This window comes from Sturnira hondurensis, unplaced genomic scaffold (assembly GCF_014824575.4).
Source record: "Sturnira hondurensis isolate 20B ecotype Veracruz unplaced genomic scaffold, ASM1482457v3 Scaffold0021143, whole genome shotgun sequence".
Classification (NCBI taxonomy): domain Eukaryota; kingdom Metazoa; phylum Chordata; class Mammalia; order Chiroptera; family Phyllostomidae; genus Sturnira; species Sturnira hondurensis.
The window spans coordinates 7,383,199-7,405,737 of record NW_028093774.1 but is presented as its reverse complement, the minus strand read 5'-3'; the positions used below and the strand labels follow the sequence as shown (position 1 = coordinate 7,405,737).

At 54.5% G+C, this 22,539-nt stretch overlaps 1 protein-coding gene across 3 annotated transcripts in view; it reads left to right on the top strand.

Annotated features, from left to right (window-relative positions):
- The window catches only part of SLC24A4 (solute carrier family 24 member 4), a 133,116-nt gene that overhangs the window by 79,906 nt on the left and 30,671 nt on the right, over positions 1 to 22,539 (top strand). For 2 of the 3 annotated variants that reach the window (XM_037031317.1, XM_037031316.1), the window contains exons 4-12: positions 2,252 to 2,326; positions 3,249 to 3,333; positions 3,875 to 3,978; positions 4,633 to 4,707; positions 7,433 to 7,458; positions 9,972 to 10,025; positions 11,594 to 11,736; positions 15,472 to 15,641; positions 19,662 to 19,866. In XM_037031317.1, coding sequence (XP_036887212.1) covers positions 2,252 to 2,326; positions 3,249 to 3,333; positions 3,875 to 3,978; positions 4,633 to 4,707; positions 7,433 to 7,458; positions 9,972 to 10,025; positions 11,594 to 11,736; positions 15,472 to 15,641; positions 19,662 to 19,866 — 937 coding nt within the window. The remainder of the gene's footprint in view (positions 1 to 2,251; positions 2,327 to 3,248; positions 3,334 to 3,874; positions 3,979 to 4,632; positions 4,708 to 7,432; positions 7,459 to 9,971; positions 10,026 to 11,593; positions 11,737 to 15,471; positions 15,642 to 19,661; positions 19,867 to 22,539) is intronic. The other variant, XM_037031318.1, reaches the window with a different exon arrangement.

The following is a 22,539-nucleotide window of genomic DNA, read 5'->3' as shown; positions in this document are numbered from 1 at the left end:
AAAGATAGAGAACTCTCTGTCCCTTGGCAAAAAATTGCCAGCCTTATTGTACAACAGTGGCCACTTTGGATCAGACACAGCAAACGTTCCTCTTGATTACGTTCCCGGCCACCCAGCACTATCTGCTTATATATTTAAACCCAACCAAATATTAGTCTTTGCAAGAGATAATTAAGAAAGTCAGGGCTGGGATTCTCACAGCGATAATAGCCACCAGTGAGTAATGAATGAGTGAAGATTTAATTAACAGAATATGCAGTGTTAATGAAATTGGAGCTTGGAATGAAGATTGTAGGCACATTTTGAGTGACAGGCCTGTATATTATCTGGGAAATGGAGTTATTATCTTCCTGGTTTCTCTGGCTTTTTCAGGCACCCTCTTCCACTCAGTGTGGATTTGGTGAGTTGGGCCCGCAGTTCTGGCCCTCTGCCTCCTGAAGTCTTGGCTTTGCTGAGACAGTCTTGAACCTCCGTGCACCTCGGGAGCTTTGCAGGGACCCTTGACAGCAGGGACCACCAGACTACTTCCTATTTTTATAAATAAAGTTTTATTGCCACACAGCCACACCCATTCCATGCCTGCTCTTCAGGGACTGCAAAGCCTGAAATGCTAAGTCTTGGCCCTTTAAGAAAAGGTTGGCCGACGCCTCCTCTCGGGCAACAGAAGGCTCTAGCTTTGGCGACGGTTTGGTTGTAGGAAGCTTCTCAGAGCCTCTTGGTTCAAGCGATGAGAACAGGAGCACCTTCTTGGCCCCTTTTCTCTCCCGCATTTCAGAAATGTCAGCAGGGACCACCAGAGGTGGTCTGGCCTCACAGGACACCCTTGGCCTGGGAGATAATGTTGGGGGAACTTCTGGGGGTGTGCGTTCAGGTCAGAACCCTGAGATTTGTAGCAGGGTCTCTCCTACCTCACTCTCTTCCCTCTACCTTAACTCTCAGTGTTTGCCCCCCACCCACCCCGACACACACGCGTGAAGGATAATCAGGTCCGGGGGCAGCCTCACCTGGACTCCAGCAGACACCTGCCTCCATTGCCTTGGCCACAGCTGATGCACCTTCCATTTCATGTAGTCATAGTGAAGTCACTGTGAAGTTGTCAGAATATCGCACTGTTTTGGGTGAAGCAGCCCAGGCCTTCCCTCTTTGCATGCAGGGCCTTCACATCATCTTCCCTTTGAAGAAAGAGGTGGCTTCCCCCAGTGCCCGGCGTGAAATCTCATCTCTTTTCAGTGGGTCCTCATCCTCGCCTCTCCCTCCAACCTCCCATTTTCCGTTTCCTCCTTCATTCTCACTGTGTTCTACCTGCGCCAGTGACCTTGCTGGTCCTCAAAGGCTTCAGGTACACTCCCACCTCAGGACCTTTGCACGTCCCATTTCCTGGCAGGTACAGAGACTTTATTTGCCTATTTGTCTGTCCCCCACTAAGGTAAGTTACCTGCGGCAGAGGCTTTTCCTGGTGTCCTCACCAAGTACCCCTGATACCCAGGTACAAGTGCCTTGTACGTAGATGAGCTCGTTAAAGCTGTGTTGGGCGGACACGGCAAGCGAGGGCTCTGTAAATAGAACCATTGGAAACTACTGATCTATGCTTACTCTGTCATTAAGTAGATGAGGAAACTAAGACCTAGAGACGGAACTTATCCCAAGTCCCATGCATGGCAAGGGAGTCCCAGAATCAGCATTAGGATCTACACTCTTTGTTCCGTGAACCTTCTGGTGTCCATCAGTGGCTTTTAGCCTGTGTCACCATCCAGTGGCCGCATCCTGTGTCACCATCCAGGAAATGCCGCATCTCAGGTGGACGTTGGTCCTGGCAGCACGTGGCCAGTGGTAACAAGGAAATGGGACTTTGCTGAAAATAAGGAGAAATCAGGGGGGTGACGATTTCATCTCTCAAGATGGTGACTTTAAATGTCTTCCTTCGAAGGTCAGGGCTTCCCTTTCAAGGGCGCGCTCCGTGTGGAGGCAGAGTTGCTGCTGCTTCGAGGTGACAGGAAGGAGCACGAGACCACGCGGCCTGAGTTTTAGTCCCCTGTGCCACTCAGCAAGTGCTCCTCCTCTCTGGGCCTCAGTTTCCCATTTTGTTCATGAGGGGATTGAGGGAGCAAGTCCCTGCGCTGCTGCAGTTTCCCTCCGTGCCAGCCTGTGTCCCCAGCCCCTGTCCCCGCAGGCTGGCTCGGGTGGGATGGCTGCAGGGCTACGTTGGTGGCAGGTGCCCTGGCTGACACCCTCTGTCCTATGTCCTTCGCAGGCTCTCTACATGTTCTACGCCCTGGCCATAGTATGTGATGACTTCTTTGTACCCTCTCTCGAGAAGATCTGTGAGGTATGTGGGAGAGGCTGGGGACCCCTGGGCCAAGCTTGGGACGGGGCTGGGGTGATCGAGGACACATGGCACATCAGCGCCAGGCCAGGAAGGACTCTGGCAGTGAAGACTGTCAGGCCACTCAGGGTCACCTCATTCTGAAACCCTCAGATTAGATTGGTAGGTGGCGTCCTCTCCCAGACTCGGCAGCACGTAACTGTCACCCAGAACCTCTGGCTCCACAGCAGGCCGGCTGGCCGCTGTGCACGGTTAAGCCAAGCCTGACCAGTTAGGGGCACTGACCCTAACCAGGTGTGGGGGGCAGGTACGGGGGGCATCTGTGTCCCCAGGGAGGAGGCTGAGCTGCAACTCTCTGTCCCAACCTTGGCAGGCTGAAATGTTTCTCCTAATTATTTTGTTAAGATTTCACTTTCTTTCTTCTTTCACCCAATATACAAACCCCGGTCTATCCCCACTCTGCCTTACTCTTGGCTTCTAGCCAAGGAAGTAGAATGCACCTACTGTGTGCAGACTGCTCAGGGCTTTGCCACGCTTCACCTACACGACATCTCCCAGCTCTCCGAGGCCATACTGTTGTGACCTTTACAGCTGGGGTCATGGATCGGTAGGGGCAGGCACTTAGTTACTTGACCTGGGTCCCCTGAACAGTGAGCGACCCAGCACCAGTGCGCAAAGCTTTGTCTAACCTCCCCTTGACCTACTCAGATGGGGCCACGGGCTCTCCTCCAGGCGGGGGAAGGGGACAGGCTTCCAAATTGAGGGCCCGGCATAGTGGCCAAGCAGGTGTGCTCCGGGCAGAGGGAGGAGGGGCTGCCGGGGAGCAGCTGGCCCCTCACACTTTCCCTGGCTGCCCACATGTCCAGTTAGTGTGCCCACTGCCCCCACGTCGCAGCCTCGGGGTTGGCGGTCATTTCTGTTTCAGAAACTCCATCTGAGTGAAGACGTGGCCGGAGCCACCTTCATGGCTGCAGGGAGCTCGACGCCTGAGCTGTTCGCTTCGATTATCGGTAAGAAATCCCACCAGCTGGAGACACAGGATCTGGAGAGAGCCCAGGGTCGGTGCCCTGACAAGTGAATGCGTGTGTCTGCTGTGAGCCTCAGTTTTCTCATCTGTAAAAGGGGGAGTTGGAGAGACAGGAAGTACATTAGTACTTCCTAATGGGCAGAACCACTAATGGGTGGCGTAGGGGGGTGCTAATGGGTGACAGGGCTTTTGGGGAAGATACGGAAAGTGTCCCGAAATTACGCGGATCGTGGTGATGGTTGCACAAGTCGTGACTATACTGCAAAACTCTGAACTGATACTTCAAATGGGTGGATTTTATGACGTATGAATTATATCTTGATAAAGCTGCTCCAAAAACCGCAGGAAGAGTTGGAGTGGCCAGTCTGAGCCTGCTCCCATTCTCACTGCGTGTGGGTGTTCTGTTTGGTGGTGAGACCAACTTCCCTTGGTCTGGGCGGGGGGTGTCCGGGGGACAGCGTCCTCACAGGCCCCACAGCCAGCCTGGGCCTTGCGGACTCGGATTTGTGCCTTTCCCTTCCCAGGCGTGTTCATCACCCACGGAGACGTTGGGGTCGGCACCATCGTGGGCTCTGCCGTGTTCAACATCCTGTGTATAATCGGAGTCTGTGGATTATTCGCGGGCCAGGTCTGTGGTTTCCTTCCCTGAATGCAGTGACATGAGGGACAGTGGAGGGGAGGCCAAAGGCCTGGCCTTAACCACGCCCCTGGCTCCCTGTGTGCCCAACGGTGCCTGACGAGCCTCCCGAGGCCTGCAGGCTGGAAGCAGAAAGAGCGTCGGCCCTCCATCCAGCCTGTGGGCGAGCACTCCCTCCATAGCTGTGAAGGGTTAGGCAGCACCTCCTGTAACCCTGACCTGGGCTGGACTCCCCACCTGTCCAGGACCTGTCCATGGGCTTCTGGCAAGGAGCATGCAACTGACCTGTTGTTGATACCCCATCGGCATCTCCCTGGGGGCTGTTAGACTTGACCTCAGAGCATTGGGCTCATGCGGATGCCCTGCTTGGCTGTGGGAGGCATCAGGGGGAAGAGCCAGTTCCTCTGGCCTCTGCCTTGACGTAGCGCCCAAATTTAGAGATAAGCACAGGGTGGCCTCAGACAGCCAGGAGGACTTGTTTCTGGCACGGTTAGAAGGAGTTCCATGGGCGTGTCCTTGTAGCCATGGTAGTGGGGGTGGTCTGAGGTGGTGGGGAAGCCCCCAGCCCCCAGCTGCTGTACCCACCCTGCAACCCCCCACCCCCATCTCCCCAGCCCCTAGCGGCTGACAGCCCTCTGCTCGCAGGTGGTCCGGCTGACGTGGTGGGCTGTGTGCCGAGACTCTGTGTACTACACCCTCTCTGTCATCGTGCTCATCGCCGTGAGTGCCCTCCCACCCCTGAAGTCCCAGAGAAACCCCAGCCCCCCAGCCCTGGGGGGTGCTGACCACTCCCTGCTGTCCCTCTGTCCAGTCCACTGTCCACTGTGCCTCTGTTCCCCCCTGAAGGCAAAAAGCCCTCGCAAAAGCCAAAGCATGTGCCGCACAGCCCACACCGTGACCCTCCAGCACGCTGCTCACCCTTCAGAGCCTCACTCAGAGCAGAATTCCTGGTTTCCCGGCTCATAGCCAAGCAGAGAGCAGACAGGCCTCTGGGTGCTGTCCGGGTTGGCAGACGGGTGGTGTGGGGGAGCAGAGGGAAGAGGCCGAGGACACGAAACGGGGATCCTGGGGGCTTGCTCGTGTGTGGGGGGAGAGAAAGAGAGGGTATCCCTGTGGCCCCCCAAGGGCTGGGGTGACATCATGGCACATGACAGTGGAGCACATGACAGTCAGGCTGTAGCCGAGGGGCGTGTCATCCCCAGGGAAGCAGTTTCCGTCCAGAGGAGCCTTGAAGGGCAGGGGGTCATTTTCAAAGAGGGCAGGTGCACGCAGCATGCCCAGATGTTAGGGTTAGGACTGTGCCCTGGAGTGACAGTCCTCAGCCTTACGAGATCTAGCACCAGTGACATGTGACAGCCGTGTCCCTCATATTATCTATTACTATGCACATAATTCCCCCAGAACTCAGTGGCTTAAAACAACAAGCCTGTCTCCCCCCCGTTTTGTGTGGACTCAGGTCGGGAGTGGCCCAGCGGAGTGCTCTGGATGGTCAGCCTCCGTCCCAGGTGCCATCCAGGGTGTGGTCACCTCACGGCTCCCCTGGGCCAGAATCCACTTGCAGGACCACGTCGCTCTGGGCAGCCTCAGGCTGGCCTCGCAGGTGGGGCTGATGCTATGGCCCCCGGCATCCCTCAGAGCGAGGGAGAGAAGGAACCTGTTTGTGACCTACTTTTGGAAGTGACAGCCCCTCACTTTTGCCAAATTCTGTGTGTGAGGAGCCAGTCGCGAGTCCAGGCCATGCTCACAAGGGGAGTGTGAGTGTCAGGCAGTGGGATTCCTGGGGCCACCCTCTCAGACCCTCACACCCCCGAAATGAAGGTTATGGATAAGATAATTTGCCTACACATGATCGCAACAAACCATAATGTCTGAACTACACTGTAAAGGACAAGTAAAAGTCCTAGCAAAGAATACAGCTTCTAAGTTTGGGCAGGAAGATGCTAGAACACCTGTTGATATGTTGCCTCCCCATGCGGAAAATCCCCGAGTCCAACACCTGTGAGCTCAGACCCAGGCCCATGTGCTGCCTGGCACCTCACCCCACACCCGCTCACCACTGTCCTGCCGGCCCCGACGATGTGATTTTCCGGAACTGCGAAGGACTCCCGATAAAACCCTAAAAGAGCCAAGGGCAATTATCCCCCTCACTGCTCATGACAGTTACATCACTAGAAAATGAAGTATTTACTAAAACCCTGTGAAAATGCTTTGATTCATGAAACAGAGTTAAATTCTAGGCTCTGATTGTTTGTTTTTGTCACTTACCTGAATACTCAGCAGGACGCTTGGTACTTGTGCCAAATACAGGGAAACTTCTCCGCTAGGAGTGTTTCACGTGTTCTCGGCTGGCTAGCAGCCCTGGCTTTCACTGCCTCCAAACGCCAGTAGCCCTCCCCGGGGTTGTAAAAACAAAAATAGTTCCATAAATGTCCCGCAAGTGTCGCGGGCTGAGTGCCACCTCCTCAGAGCCTTGAGCCTGGGGACCCTCAAAGTGACACCCAGCCAGGCTCCCTCTCTCAGAAGCGCCATCCCAAAGCGGCTCCTGTGCGTGCCGCCTACCATGACAGCCAGGAGGGGTACAGTGGGCCCCCTGACCTCTGCTGGCCTTCCCTGTAGGAACCTACATGTCTCCAAGATCAGACTGGTGGACATAGCCCGTCCATCTGAATGCCCACATTGGGGGCTTGCAGGAGTCCTCCCCGGGACCTCACTCATCTGTGTCACATGCCAAAAATGCAGGAGGGGGTTGTTGGCCCAATTAGGAGCAATGGAGTCACCACCATTGGCCCTGGCCTCCCTTCCAGGGGTACAAGTGGGTCTTTTATCAACCGGAAGTTCCAAAGGAACTCTTTACTTTTAAGAATTAACACCCCTTCAGTATTGTGGTTCGATTCCCAGTCAGGGCACATGCCTGGGTTGCAGGCCAGTTCCCAGCAGGGGACGCATGAGAGGCAACCATACATTGATATTTCTCTCCCTCTCTCCTTCTCTTCCCCTCTAAAAATAAATAAATATATAAAATCTTAAAAAAACACCCCTTCTCTCCTATATACACAGCACCATAGGTAGGTGGATGGGTGGGTGGGTGGATGGATGGATGGATGGATGGATGTTGACTTTTCAGTTCTTAGGATTCTTGATTGCAGCAACTCTGCTCCGTTAATGAGGGCAGGCCCCCGCCAGGCTGGCCCTGGCAGCTTCTCGGACCATAAGAGAGACAGGCCTCTTCTCTGAGAGGCCTAGGCTGTGCTGGGCCGCAGGCTGCCGCGTGTGCTGACCTAGGTTTCAGCGAAGGCAGAGCCACCTTCAGGGGAGGGGAGCCCAGCTTTCTGCAGAAACTTAGTGAACCGAGACGTGTTAGCTCGGGTGGTTAGGGGCCTGCATTTGTTTTCTGTTTTTGGAATAAATATGTCTCCCCCCACCCTTTGTTTCTTTTGCCTTCCAGTTCATATATGATGAAGAAATTATGTGGTAAGTTTTCAAAGTTTGTTTCTCGTTCATTTTTGTTAGTGTCCTCACTTGTGGGGTTCACTGAATTGTTTACAATTGTTTTCTACATACATACATAAGCTAATGAACTTGTCAAAAGGGCATCATTCTAAGCAATCATGCCTTCCCTTGTCCTTTCAAAGTGACAAAAAATTTTCCCCTTAATATTTCCACCCTGCCAGATGTCAAGATAGTATCCTAAAGCTATAAAAGGACGGAAACTGTGGTATTTTGCCCAGGGGTAAGCATAGGCCCAGGTCAGCATAGGCCCAGTCACGGCCCGTTTCTGGGCCGGGGGGGTATGGCAGCTGTCTCTACAAGGAAGTGAGTAAGGGAGGGGTCTCGGGTACGGCTGGGACCACCGGGAATCCACACGGAACAAGGAGACATCCGATTGCTCCCTCACACCTCATGCAAGAATGAATTCCGTGGGAGTGAAAGACCTCACTATGAAAAGCAAAATGAAGATACCATAGCATAAAACAGGGATTCATCTTCATGACGCTGAGGCCGGAAATGATTGCTTAGTCTACACGCAGTGCAAACTTCAGACAAAAGGGTGTCATTTTCACATTGTAGAGCGTGATTGTACTTTAGGTTCACACAAGACGTAAAACCGTCCTCTGCGTGAGGGAGGACCGGGAGCTGCGTCCTGCATGCGGTTGTTGGTGGGAACGCATTCGGGGGCCCTGGTGGGAGCGCTGTGTGCTGTGGGCCCAGAGAAACCTGGCTCTGGCCCCCACCCCACCATGCGAGCCGGAGAGTCCCCCCACTTCTGGCCCTGCCTTTCCTCATCTACATGGAGTTGGGGGGGGGGTGTCAGATCATCTACTAGTCCCTTGGTGGCTCTGCTGGTCCCTGGGCTCTTGACAGCCGAGGAAGAACTCCCCGAACGCCTGCAGCCTGTGCCGGGCACCTAGTGGTGTTGACGAGAGGGACCTGGTTCTTCTTGCTGACCACGTAAAGAATTACAGATCAGCAAACCTATTAGCACGCGATCGTTTTATTAGTGACCCGTTCCCATGGAAGAGAACAGGACTGGGTAGAGTGGGGTGGTGGGGGGTGGTGAAAGGCAAAGTTTCAGGGCAAAGCAGGGTGACAAAGTAAGGGGGCTGAAGACCAGGGTGACAAGCCCCCGGGTGGTCAGAGGCCCCAAGCCCCTGAGAGAGAGAGAGAGAACAAGTCCTTTGTTCTGAGGACTTACGTAGGTGGTGGGATGGGAGAAAAGTTACATATTGATTAAGGGGTACACATGGTGCCAGCTTTCCTGGGGGAATGTGACTACCCAAACTTAGGTATGTGTGGGGGTCTGTTAGCCTGAATCCATATGTTGCTCCGGACCCCATTTGTTTATCTTATTGTAAAACAAATACATGACAGGAGGCAGTTCATTAAAATTGGGGCAGTTACCCAAAGTTATTTATGGGCTCTTCCTGTGAGCATCGGGGACTCCCTCTTAAAACAGAATGTGACCAGAGGCAGGCAATTAACCAAAGTTTTTTTCCGGGCTGCTGCTTTGAGTACCGGGGACCCTCTTCCGCATTCCAGGCCCTGGGATGAAAGCACAGGTTCAAGGCCTTCTTTCCCAGACAGTGGAAATGCTACATAGAATTTCAAGGACTTGCCTTCTTTCTTGCTAACACAGTATTTCTTGTGATGTCAGAACACCTGGCAGTATTATCAGACCAGGCTTGGGACTACCGAGTTAGCGTGTGAGACATGTCTCCTTCCTCCTCCCTGCCTTGGTTTACTATTCATTCTACCCAAGTGGTAGAAGGCGTTTCCTGGCAACCAGAATGCTAGACACAGGCCCGTAACAGCAGCGCAATCTCGGAGTGCTCCCTGTGCTGTCTCCAGCCTCAGCAGGCCTTTAGAACACATTTGTCAAATGAATGAACAAACAAAGCCATGTGGCTCCTCAGAGCTACAAAAGCCCACCACACATGGAGTTGGGCTCCATGCATGCCAGACGGCAGTGACCATGTGTCTCAGAAAGGCCCCCACCCTGCCCCAGCGCGCAGCCCAGGAGGCCCTGCGCCCCCTCTTCAGGCAGTTCTTAGGGCCCATTCCACCTGCACCCACAGCTTCTCTGCTCGATGGCCAGAATCTCCTGTGACCCCGGGGCCTCTTAGTGTCCAGTCTGTGTAACTCCAGGCCACTCCCCTCCCTGCGTCCTGGGATGATGTGGCTCTGGCCCCTCCCTTCTCTGCCTTGCTGAGGGACTCTGTCTCAGGAGGTGAGTCCCACGACCCCCTGTCATTGAGAAGGACCCCACTCTTGGCCTCTCTCTGTCACCCAGACAGCATGAGCTTGCAGGACAGCCCTGGGCTGGGGCAGCACACCTGCCTGCCTGGGCACTAGGTCCTGGGCCAGATGTCAGGGCCCGGGAAGGTCAAAGGACACCCTGCCCAGCTTCACCCTCTGTAAGGGCCATTCCTGAATGCAGCGCGCGGGCCTGCCTCTAACCATTCTAACTGCTGTCTCCTTTCTCCGAGGTGGGAGGCCCTGGTGCTCATCATCTTGTACATATTTTACATTCTGATCATGAAGTAAGTGCCCTGTCTCCCCTCTTCCTTCTGGGCTCTCCAATGCCTTCATTCAGATGCTGTTCTGGCCTTTGGTTATAGCAGGAAGCAGGCCTCAGTTGCTTCTGTCCCCTTCTCCCCTGTTCTCGGGGAAACCCGCTGGGGTGGCCAGGGCCGGGCAGAGAGGTTCAGATGCTGTTTTGGGGTGCTGCCCACACCTGGCCAGGGGAGTCAGGGCTGGTGGGTGGAGTAGCAAGCAAGGACCTCCCTCCTACCCCACTTCGTGCTTCTCCATGCCCCAGGCTGACTGCTGTATTCTGCTGTCTGTATAAATCTCCGGATGATTTAACACCACTGTTCTCCCAGGAGCCAGGCAGCTTCACTTCTGCTCCCGGCTTCATAAAATAAATGCCGGCTCTCGGGGCCACTCCCTTGTGCAACAGCAGGGGGCTCCACTCACGGTGTTGAGGATGCAGACACCGGGGTCAGGGCTGTGAGCTCTTGTGGCTTCTGGGAGCTGCCTGGGTCAGAATCACCTCAAAGCTACCCCATGAGGAAGATTCCTTGGCCATTAAAAAGGAAGGAAATCTATCCCTGGCTATAACAGGGATGAACTTTGCAAATTTTATGCTGAGTGGAAGGAGCTAGTCACAGAAGGACAAATATTGTCTGATCCCATTTAGTGAGGTTCCCGGGAGAGTTTGATTCACAGAGACAGAAAGCAAATTAGTAATTACCAGGTGCTCGGAGTGGGTAGCAGTGAATAAGTGATTGGTCCGTGGGTGCAGGGTTCTGTTTGGGATGCTGGAAGCGTTTTGGAAATAGATAGTGAAGGTAGTTGCCTGTTGTAAATGTAACTAATGGCACTGAACGGTGCACCTCAGAATGGAAAATAATTAAGGTGGCAGATTTTATGTTGTGTATGTTTTTCCATGTTAAAAAGAGAAAAAAAAGAAAAGGAAGCCCTCCCTCTGACGTGGGCCTGAGTTCAGGTTTTATCTCCCTGTTCACACCTGTGCAGGTGATTAAGGAGAAAAGCAACGCTGAGCTTTAGGGGGCCATGAATCGTAATGTTTTCCAAAAATGGGCATAAGCTGCCACACTGCAGGAGAACCGTCCCTCACAAATGTGCTCCTGAGTGCCTTTCAGTGAGGCGGGCAGTCGGGAGTCTGAGATGGAGAGGGGCTTCTCTGTGGGGTGGGGTGCTGGCTGGCAGGCACGGAAGAGTGACCCAAAGACTCAGCTGCGTGAGAGAAGACAAGTCCAGTGACACCCTCTTTGAGCCTGTCCCCGAGGCTGAGCAAAACTCCCCTTCTCAGGACAGGCTGGTGACCAGCAGTAAGAGGTCCCAGTCATTTTCTTGGGCCAGAGGTGTTTTAGGCCCCCCAGGAATCCCACGAAGGTCTCAGGAGGCGCAGGCCCGTCAGCCAGCATGCAGTTCCACAGCTCCTGCAGGGAGAGCCTGTCAAGCAGCTGAGGAGCTCGGCCCCTCAGCCCCCCCACCCCCGCATGTGTGAGGGGTGTGAGCGGAGGGGGAGGCCCCTGCCTGCTCTCTCCCCCAGCTCTGACCCGGCCCCTGCCTTCCCTTCCAGGTACAATGTGAAGATGCAGGCCTTTTTCACAATCAAACAAAAGACTGTTGCTAATGGCCACACGGTCAACAGTGAGCTGGAGGACGGTAATGATTACTGTGATGGTAGCTCTGACGACCCTTCCGTGCCTTTGCTGAGGCGAGGTAAGGCTGAGCAGACAGGAGTGGCCGAACCGTGTCCCCAAAACCACTGCCCCCTTCTCGTCCCTGCACACACACGCATGCATGCACACACGCACACTGTCTGAATTGTCACTCTTTCCTTTGGTCGCAGGACCCTAGATGAGGAGGGACGCAGAGTGGGAGGTGTTTGCGTAGATGAAGAAATTGCCAACAGCCGCTTCCCTGGGGGTTTCCCCAGGCTGTGTTGGCAGAGGCTCAAGGACTACGTGGCTTTCCTGAGAGGCTGCGAACTACAAGTCTGTCCCTTGTAGAAGGCCAGTGACAGGAAGCTGGGGGCTGGGGGTGACAGAGCAGGCCTGGGCTCCCCTGTGGTTTCTCAAGTGCCAGGCTCAGTTTGGAGGCCTCTGTTCCGGAGAGACCTCTGGCTCGCTGCCCAGAGGAAGAGCGAGGTCAGGACAGGCGGGCACAGACTGCACAGGAATCTCCAGAGCTGCCCGGGAGCCTGGCCTCCGCAGCTTCTCTGTGGCCCCTATCGGGGGCCCCTGGGCCCCTGGAGCCAGTGCTCGGCCCCTCTGTCAAGTTCTCCTGACCATCTAGGCCTGGCCACTTGCTGTTTTAAAAACCTTGTCTCAGTCTAGCCAGATACCAGGTGATCCCCTCTGTAGGGTGGCTGCCAGGAAGGGGAGAGAATCTGTTCTCTCCTCACCTGAGTCCAGAGGGAGGGCCTGAACAGGTTCCTGTAATTCGGACAGGAAAAATCCTGAGTTTCACCCATGTTGTCAGTGAAGTTGAGAGGTGCGGGCCGGCCACCTGGGGGGGTCTTTTTTCCCCTGCGCTCCCCACGGCCCTGGGCAAGCCAGTCCTCTTTCAGGCTAACGTCCGTGGTGGGACCAGGTAGTCTCAGTGGAGCCTGTTTGCCTATATCTGGAACATGGGGCCAGATCTATACTCCTTGGCCCCCTCCTAGTCTTCCCTGGGGCGGGGGAGGGCGGGGGTCTGGCTAGGGGCTGCCTCCCGTGCTCATGGTAGGGAAATGCATGCTGTCCCGTCTTAGCAGTGAGTGAATAAGAAGCCTGCTGGAGCCCTGACTGGTGTAGCTCAGTGGATTGAGCGCAGGCCTGCGAACCAGAGAATCACGATTCAATTCCCAGTCAGGGCACATGCCTGGGTTGCAGGCCGGTTCCCTGCAGGCCAACTCCCAGCAGGGGATGCACAAAAGGCAACCATACATTGATGTTTCTCTCCCTCTCTCCTTCCCCTCTAGAGATTAAATAAATAAATAAATAAAATCTTAAAAAAAAAGAAGCCTGCTGGGCTGCAGGTCCCAGTGTGGTCAAGGCCACAGCCTGGCTGCCAGAGACCCAGCTTTGGGCCCAGAGCAGGGTGGCCTGTGGGGCCTGGGCCGTGCCCCGGTCCTGCCCTTCCCCAGGGGAGAGCCATTTCTAGGACAGCCACCTCAGAAGGTCAGGGAACGGCCTGGCTGCTATTTTGGATTTTAGCTGCACAGACATAGACCCTGAGGTCCCCACACAGCCTCTCGGGACAGGCTGGTTTCTGTCCTGGACATAGTGTTCCTGGAGTCCCACAAACCTTGATGGCAGAGGACAGAGTCCCAAGTGGTGAGTCCATTCAGGCTGGCAGAAAATGCCCACTACCTTGGGTGCTGACCCCAAGAGCTTCCTACTGCCTGATGTCTGATGGAGGAGGCCCATCCCCAGGCCCTGGATGTTTTAAAATTCGTACATATTTTTCACATCATACCTTAATTCTGCTCGGGAAAGCAGAGCACAATATAGCAAGGTCCCCAGGACGGAGGCAGGGAGGCACTCCCGTGTCAGGCCGCTGCAGGGAGTCCAGCCTCTTATCACTGGTTTCAGGTGGATTTTCACATAGCCTGGCAGCCAGGGCCACCTTGACCACTGGCTGGGCTACTGTGGGACCTTCCCATCCTGCCCTGGACCCGACCCCAGCTTTAGCTTGCAGCAGGAAATAAGGTGGCAATACCTGGCCTCAAGCTAAACTGCTGGGAGCCACTCTGTAATTGAGTGACCTTCTGAACAGCCACCCTTGCTCAGAACACCACCCTGCGCTGCCACTTGGCGGGCAGCAGCAGGACAAGGTGCCCAGGGTGCCGGGTATCGTGTGTCTTGCCTTGACACTCTGTAGGCTCCCTCACTCTGAGCCTGGCTGTCCCCAGGCAATTGTTCTACCAGTTTCCACCTCCCCCTGAGATAGGCTGGGGGTCCGGAGTAGGGAGGGATCCAGGTTTTCCTGCAGCATGGAGGGGCAGTGGGCACAGGGGCTCCTGCTGCTCCAAGTGGGTCCGAGCCAGGGAAGTCAGCCAGGAGAGGGGCCATCCTGAAGGCCAGAGGCCCCAAGCACTGAAGGCCCTGTGGCAGCAGCCCCTCGACTAACACCCCCCTTCAAATAACCCTGCGGCATCTCAGCCGCCGCCGGGAGCGCTGCCCCAGACTCTCAGCAGCCACCGCACGCTAATCATCTCTGGCGATCTCTCTTGGCCTTTGTCTCCTTAACTCTTCTCCTCTTCTAAATTGTAAGTAATCTGCTTTCATCCAAGCGATAACACATGCATTGGAAAAATAAATAAAACCCCACGAGCCCAGCGCACGCCTCGTCGGAGGGTCGTGTCCGTCTCCGACAAATGCATGGTCCTCCTGGCTCTGTTTCTAACCTGCCCGCCTCCTGTCTGCTGAGCCTTGCTGCCTGTTGGGTAAGGGTGCGTGTCTGGTGTGCATTTGTTCCTGTCTGCGCCATTAACTCTTATGGGGTTCATCCTGGCTACTCCTGGTTACCTTGTTACCCGGGAGGGACACACACCAGGAGCTGGTGGCCAGGGCAGAGGGATGGGCATATCCGTGTTAGCAGCCCTTAGAGGGCATACCACCTGCTTCTGCGTGCTGTGTTCATGAGTGGTTCTGTCACTAGGGCCCTCCAGGTCTCTGAGTTAGAGGTCAGATCCTCCAGGACTCCTGCCCTGAGCGTGTTTGGGAAGGTAGCAGGGAAGAGGTCACTCAGGGGATTTGTTCCTCGGCCTCTGGAGGAGACGCCTAGGGTCAGAGACAGCAGCCTCCCTGCTGGCAGGTGCCAGGCTTACCAGAGACAATGGGCTCGGCCAGCAGCCCCCCGTGCAGCCTCAGCAGGCAGGCTGCCCTCCCGGGCTCAGCCTCCTCGTCCAGGGCCTGTGAACCCAGCCTTTGCCCTCCCTGCCTGAGTCACAGAGGACAAAGCTAGAAGCACACTTCTGTGCTGGGTGTAGATGGTCCCTTCAGACAGCAGGTGGTCTCTGGTGCTTTTCGGCATGTTCCACTCCAGGGGATCCTTGGAACCTCTGTAATCAGGAGAAAGTAAGGTCCCTCCCTTCATAGTCATGGGTGGGCTGCCCAGTGGGGCTCAGAGGAGGAACGGAAAGATCCTTGCAGTTAGCCAAAACTGGGCCCCAGAAGAGAGGAGCCACTGACTGGCAGCGGGGATGCATGTCGAGGGGCTGCCCCTGAGTGGGCCTGTAATGGGGGGGCCATGGGGTTGTGTTTCATTCTTCAAGTTGGCAGGTGGTTCAGAGCCAATGGCCGCTTGACTAGTGGGAGGAGCTGAATCCAGCCTCCCAGGAGGCCCCCAGCTGCCGAGACCTGAGCCGGAGAGGTCTGCAGCAGAGGGGCAGGCAGTCAGCTGCCCCAGCACTTAGGTGGCGCCCCCAGGGGGACGTCAGCATTCATCACGGCCCTGTGCTCCGTACAGTGAAGGAGGAGCCCCAGTACGGCAAAAACCCGGTGGTGATGGTGGATGAGGTCATGAGCTCCAGCCCTCCCAAGTTCAGCTTCCCGGAGGCGGGCTTACGCATAATGATCACCAACAAGTTCGGGCCCAGGACCCGACTGCGGATGGCCAGCAGGATCATAATCAATGAGGTAGGTCTGCTTAAAGGACCAGGAGAGCACGTGGCCTCAGAGGGGCTCAGGTACTTTGAGGAGGCCCTGGCTTGTCGGGGCCCTTCCTGGGGCTGGACCACCGGAGCCACCTCTGCCAGGCTGGCCTTGGGCGCCGCTCCCCTGCTAGGAAAGAAGCCCGAACAGCACTGCAAACAGCAAATGATCCGATCGGGGGACACAATGCCAAGATGTTTCACCAAGTGTTCTGTCAGGCACTAGAGTAAAACTAATTGGAGAAAGTCCACTCTTTAAAATGTTATCTAGAGAAGGAGAAAAAAAAAAAGGACGAGCGCACATCTGTTCTCTATGGATAGAACGACTCTGGGGGGAAGCTGAGACTCAAGGGGGTGGCTGTCACCTGGGGGGACTTCTTTTCACTCGGTACCCTCGTGGTCTTGCTTGGACTTTGCACCTCATCTCTCTCGTTTGAAACAAGTTTTAAGTGTGATATTTATTGTACAAACAATGTAGCAAAGCTCACAGCTTATTGCTTACCAACTTTTCCCATCTTGCTGCATATTGGAGTTTTAGGTCTCTATCCTCAGACCCAGGTAGTTACCAGAGAACTCGAAACTCCAATTGGGAATAATCGGTAGTCAGCCTGTGGGTTACATGCAAGGGTGGATTGCACGGCTCCGGTTTCTGTATTTCGAACAGTTTTACTTTGATTTCTTACGCAATATGCCCTCTCTGTGGAAGGTGTAGGAAGAAAGCTTCGAATCATCCCGAATCATTTCATTTGGTGCAAATTGGTAAAATGTAAAGCAGTGAAATCTTGCTGAATCCCGGCCACTTTTTATGAGCGTGATAATTGTACCCACTGGTGTTGGGTGTGGAAGCAGGGTTTGAGCAACTCCGAAGGCTCTGGGGGTCTGGGTTGATAGTGTATTTTCATGGCGCACACAGCCAGGGAGGTGAAATGGTGGGGTTTTGATGAGCCGGTGACACGCTGGTTGCCAGGCCGCCAGATGTTTTAAGCTGCTGGGAAAACCTCGTTTTCCACCGTGCCCGGACTGGGGAGGAAATGCTGAGTTTTCATCTCACGTTAGGTACTAACTCGGTCTCCCTGGGTCTCAGCTTCTCTGTGTGCGGGTGTTGGGAGGGATGCTTCCAACTCGGAGTTTCCTGACACAACAGAAAGGGGAAGCCCGGAGGCTGAGCAGTGTCTGTGGGGAAATTCACCCTGGAAGGGGCATGGGGAATGTGAAGCCCCCCAGATGGCTAGTTTCAAGGTGGTTTCTTTAGACCTTGGGTCTCGTTTCCTCTTCAGTCCTTTAATTCCCCAATGTTCCGGAAAAGTTTGCGAAGCTACAGCTAATCCCCAGTAGTCGTGCCAGTGGGGCCTCTGCCCTTTGCTCGTCACCAAAGAGAAATGGCATGGGCTGGGTGCTGGCGAGGGGCTGGAGAGGCGTGGAGGGAGGGCTCTGTTTCTCCTTCGCTCCAGGCTTGCATCCTACCAGACTTGACTGTCCTCACCCCCAGCCACAGTGGTCCATTGTCCAGGCGACCAGCAGTTCACCCCTCAGTCACTCTCCCTCCTTGGGGACCATCTCGCCTGGTCACCCCCCGCTCCTCCCCACACTGCCCTTCGGCTCACACCTGGGTGCCGGTCATGTTGAGCTGGTACAAGTAGCTGTCGTTTTCTGAGCACCTACTCTGTGCTAGGCAGGTGCTGGGTGTTTTGCCTGTGTTATGGCATGAATCCTCTTAATGACTTTCTGGGGGAGAGGATGGTATTTCCCACTGATCTATGAGAGAGTTGAAATAAGTGGGCAGAATAGGAATTCGGACCCAAATGTGAGCCTAGACAGCACAGACTCCCGGGGGGCAGTCCACCTCACTTCCCCTGCACCCCTCCTGCTCTATCTCTACGCCCTCTCTGATAGCCGGCCCCTGCTCGAGTGGGTTGTTACTGCCTCTTCCACGTGGCAGCCTCCTCTGAACATTGGGCAGCGATCGCCACCCCTAATCTTCTCCTTGAATCTAAACATCCTTGGAACCCCCCACCTTCCTGGCATGACAGGGTTCCAGTTATCTACTCTCCAGGGGGGACTTTCCTGGTTGTCTCTCTCGGTGTGTGGACCCGGCACCTCCCTTGCGTTGTAATCTATGCCTCTTCTAATACAGCCTCATGTAGCTTTAGACATTTTTTCAGATACAATTTTCTCTTTATTCCTATTAAGTTAGAGTTATGACCGTCCCTCCCCCTGCTACCATCCATGGTGCTATTGAGTCACGCCCCCAACATTGCAATTCAGTCTTTGCACAGCTGTTTTTTTTTTTCTTTTTCTGCAAGGATGACCTGTTATTTAACCCTACTCAGGGAGCAAAGTATCATGCCTCCATGTCAAAGTCTTAGGCATAGATCACTTTGCTCTTTTTGGTGGGATAAGTATAGGGAAAATATTTTGAATTTCCATCCTAGACTTCACGGTTTAGGAGTCCCCACATAAGACTGACACAAAGACAGTGAAGTGGTTGGTTCCTCTTTCTTTTAAAGGAATAACATGCTTCCACTTTAAGTAATGATGACCCTTTTCTTACTTCTACTAAACACAAGGCTAGGTGTTGGGCACACCGTTATCGAGTGTCGCCTTGGACACGTTCACTGACTCTTGGTTTCCTGCTGAGGTCCTTGGGAGGGGTATGTGTCCATTGTGTGACAGTCAATACTCACGGAGCCTAAGGCTGTTCTGTAAATACTTCGTATGAGAGCCAGGTAAGGTGAGCTGTGCAAAGGCAAGCAGATTCTTGGGAAAGTAGAAACCTGCTGATTTCTTCAAATATGGCCTCTGCTGTTCCCTGGTTTAGTAGAATTCCGCAGACTCGGTGAGGAAGATTAACTTCTGCTTGGGTGGGAAGGGCCAGCCTTCATCAGTAGCTAGTATGAGCTGGTGGAGGGAAGGGGCAGGTTGGTTGAGAGCACATGCATTGGAAATGGCAGAAGACCTGGACAGCAGAGGCTGTCCACATGGCTAGTAACCCAATAAGATGCTCGACATCATTGGTTGTCAGGGAAATACAAATTCAAACCCTGATCAGATACCACCACATCCCCACCAGAATGGCTAAAATTAAAAGGGCTGACAATATCAAGTGTTGACAGGATGGGAAACAGCTGAAATTCTAACCTTTGCTGGTACAAGAGTAAAACGGTTCAACATGCACCTACCTCATGACCTACCAATTCCATTTTTAAATAAAGAGAAATGAGTGCTCTGTCCACTTAAAGGCACATACACGAGTGTTCGTAGCCACATTCTTCTTAATAACCAAAATAGGGAAACACCCCAAATGCCCATCAGCAGGCAAACATTACACTATAGGTTATTTCTACAGGGGAATACTATACAGCCACAAAAAGCAACAGACTGCTGAGTTATGCAACAACATAGATGGTTCTCATGGACATTGAAAGAAGCCAGACCTAAAGTAGTACATGCAATTTGAATGCATTTATATGAAGGTCAAGTTCAGGAAAAACTAATTTATGTTTCTAAAAGTCAGAGTAGTGGTTACTTTGGTTAGCTTTGGAGAAAGGGGACACATAGACTAAGGAAGTGCCTGAGGGAGTCTTGTAAGGGGCTGGAAATGTTCTACATCTTGATATAAAATATCACTGAGCTATACACTTAATGTAAGTGCACTTTTGCATGGTATACTTAAATCATTTTTAATTTAAAAACACATGCAAGGCCTCTCCTGTGACTATCTTCAGGGGGCTTGTGAACATCCACTGTCCTTCAGTGTCACAGGCTGGCTTGGCAGGTTGGCACTAAGAAGAGGAGGCCAGGCCTCTGACATTCCCCCAAGGGCTTGCTAGTATCAGCCCAAAAGGAGCTGAGCAAACTTAGATGAATTGCACGGTCCTTGGATCATTTCCAGGCAAACCGATCTTTGAGAACGTGTTCTAGAAACCTCTGAGGGCTGTGTGCATGTTAAAGGACAGTATAACACTGTCACACATCTGTTTGTCTGCCTTGCTCCCTGTCCACACAGAGGCAGAGACTGATCAACTCAGCGAACGGTGTAGGCAGAAAGCCGCTCCAAAACGGGAGGCACGAAAACATCAAAAATGGGAACATTCCCGTGGAAAACCCAGATGACCCTCAGCGGGAGCAGGAACAGCAGCCCCCGCCCCCACTGCCACCCCCAGAGCCAGAGCCGGTCGAGACTGCCTTCCTGTCCCCCTTCTCCATGCCCGGTGAGTTCTGGGGGTGCAGGGCCCTCAGGCTGTGCTGGCCCAGGGTTCTGTGGGGACCTGCCTGCCCCCAACTCTGCCATCTGCTCTGCCTTGAAAACAGAGACTCTGTTTGGGGTCACAGGGCTCCCTCGGAGTTTCTGGGTTTGAGTCTCCAGGGCGTGCTGACCACAGCTACCCAGGGGCTCTTCCCCACGTCCAGGACCAGGTTCCAAAACCCAAACCAGGAGCCTGGTGCGGGGCCTGGGAATCGGCGTTTTCAAACCTCTTCCAGGTGTTCCCAGGACCCGCCAGGTTAGGGACGCTGCTCCTGTCAGCAGCATCTGCAGCTTCTTTCATGGGGGGGCAAGGGGGGCAGACCCATAAAACGACATCTGGCTTCTCACTGAGGTTACAGAGGGCCCAGCACAGGGGTTCGGGGCCCTCAAGAGCCCCTCTCTGCTGAGCAGAAGGCCGAGGGGATCTGAGTCTCGGCTACCAGCCGCCAGGGAGGGCCCTGTGTGCTGCAGCATTGTCCAGGAACTGGCAGAGCTGGCCGGGGTGGGCCCGAGGAGGAGCAGCCATTCTGTGGGTTCCGCAGGAGGTAGACGGCAGAGCCTCCCCCTCATTTTACAGCGGTGAGGCCTGATGGGGCCGCAGCCGTCACCGTGCACTAACTAGCCACCTCATCTGAATCCTGGTCCTGAGGCTGCTCACAGTCCAGGGCTCTGCAGGGAACCTGTGAAGGGGTGTGCCCTTGGCAGCTGTTGTTCCGTGAAGTGAGGTGGCCATGCATGAGGGTCACTCATGTCCATTTCCTTGGAGTTGAGTTTGGCGGGACTGGGGGGCATGAACCCCAGGGCCACCCTCCCCTTCCCCTTGCTCCAGGATCTGGCCTCCTCAGAGGAGCAGGAATTAGATCTAGCTCCCTGGGAGGACCTGCCTGTCGGAATGCTGTTGGCTTGCCCAGGCTGGGACCAGGTAGCCCCCCGGGTCTCCACGCCCCTGAGTCCCTGTGCAGGGGAACCCTGCCCTTCCTGGAGGCCAGGACTTCCTGTTGCAGTCGGCCCGCCGTCCTTCTCAAGCCAGAGGCTGCAGGGCATTCCCCCAGCTCAGAGCCAAGAGCTGGCCCGTTTGTCCCTGCTGAAAACTCCCTTTGTGTCCCTGCGGATGTGTTTCCAGGTGTTGCCCTGGGAAACTGCAAGTCACTTCCTCCTCCTCTTCCCTCCGGGACAGGAGAAGCAGGGGTGGGAAGGGACACGGTTGAGTGCCTGCTGCTTTCAGGTGCACTTTCGTTTCACCTTCGCTGCTGCCTTGCCAGGCGGGTGCTCTCATTTATCTGCGTCTTGCAGAGGGAAGCTGAGGCTCGGGAGGCCATGAGACTTCCCGAGTCACACAGGCATCACTCGGGCAGCCTCTCTTCCACCCCGAGCTCCCGAGCTGTGAAGGCCGTCACAGACTGGTCCAGTCGGGAGCAGAGTCCCGGACCACAAGCCTCTGGGAAGTCACAGGGCAAATGGCCCTAGTGGTCACATAGGGGACAAATGGTCTTAGCTATACATGTGTACCCTGGACCTACAGTACAGTTCAGCCCACTTCACTGGAGAACCGGGGGTAAATGTGTTTTACTGAAGTTCAGGCCCCTGGAGGTTCTTGGACAGTAACAGGAGGTAAAACTTACTGTGAACCTACTATGGACCAGGCAGGGTGCTTTACAGGTAAATATTGACTCATTGCGTTCTCCTGATGCCCTAGAAGGTGGGTACTATTATTATTTCCCCGTTTCCCCGGCTGAAGAAACTCAGGCACAGGGAGGCTTGGTTGCCCAGGGTCACACAGGAGGAAGGGGCAGCGCTGGGGTCTGTGCACCGATGTTCTGACCCCAGACACGCCTACGGGCAACACTGTCCCCCACCAACAGAGGCCCCGGCTCCTTTCCTCTGAAGCCCACGAGCAAGTGCCTGTCTGTGCCGTGGCTTGTACACAGGCGCCCGGTACTTTGGGTCTGCATTGGGTAAGCTGTGTTGGACTGAGTTGAATGATGGGTCCTTGGGACCTAACCTGTTCTTGTCAGGCCTTGGGTGGCACCCCTAAACCTTCTCTTCCTTTCCTGTGATAAAGCTCAGCCCAGGCGGTCTGAGAATTTCTGGAGCTTTTAGGGCTTGTTCTCCTCACCCCGCCTCATCTTCCTCAGCTCCCCAAAGCATCTGACTGCGACCAGAAAGGTCAGTTCCATGTCTCTAAACCCAGTGAGGTGGTACTGCACAAATGGAACTCGAGAAAACTCCACACGCCTGGTCTTTCCTCTTAGCCCCTCAGCACGTAGGGGTGGGGAGAGGCCCGAGATGGGAGAGACCGCAGGTGCTGTGGCCTCACTTATGTACGACATTCCGGACTCAGTGCCAGGCCCCCCGAGACACACAGCCTTCGTGGTGGAGATGACCTCATTCTTGCCTCCGGCTCAGGGGCCATCAGAGAAACCGCACGTTTAATAGACTGTCTCATACGCCGAGGGCAGAGTTTCAAGGACGCGCGCCTGTGAGTCAGTCCCGGTGGCGCTCAGAAGTGTCACTCCACAGCCCAAAGAGAAGAAACACTGGCTGAGCGGTTTTATTGTTTCATGTAACGGCTTTGTTGAGACACAGTTCACTGACCATGAAGTCACACCTTTCAGGTGTGCAGTTGAGGGGTGTTCAC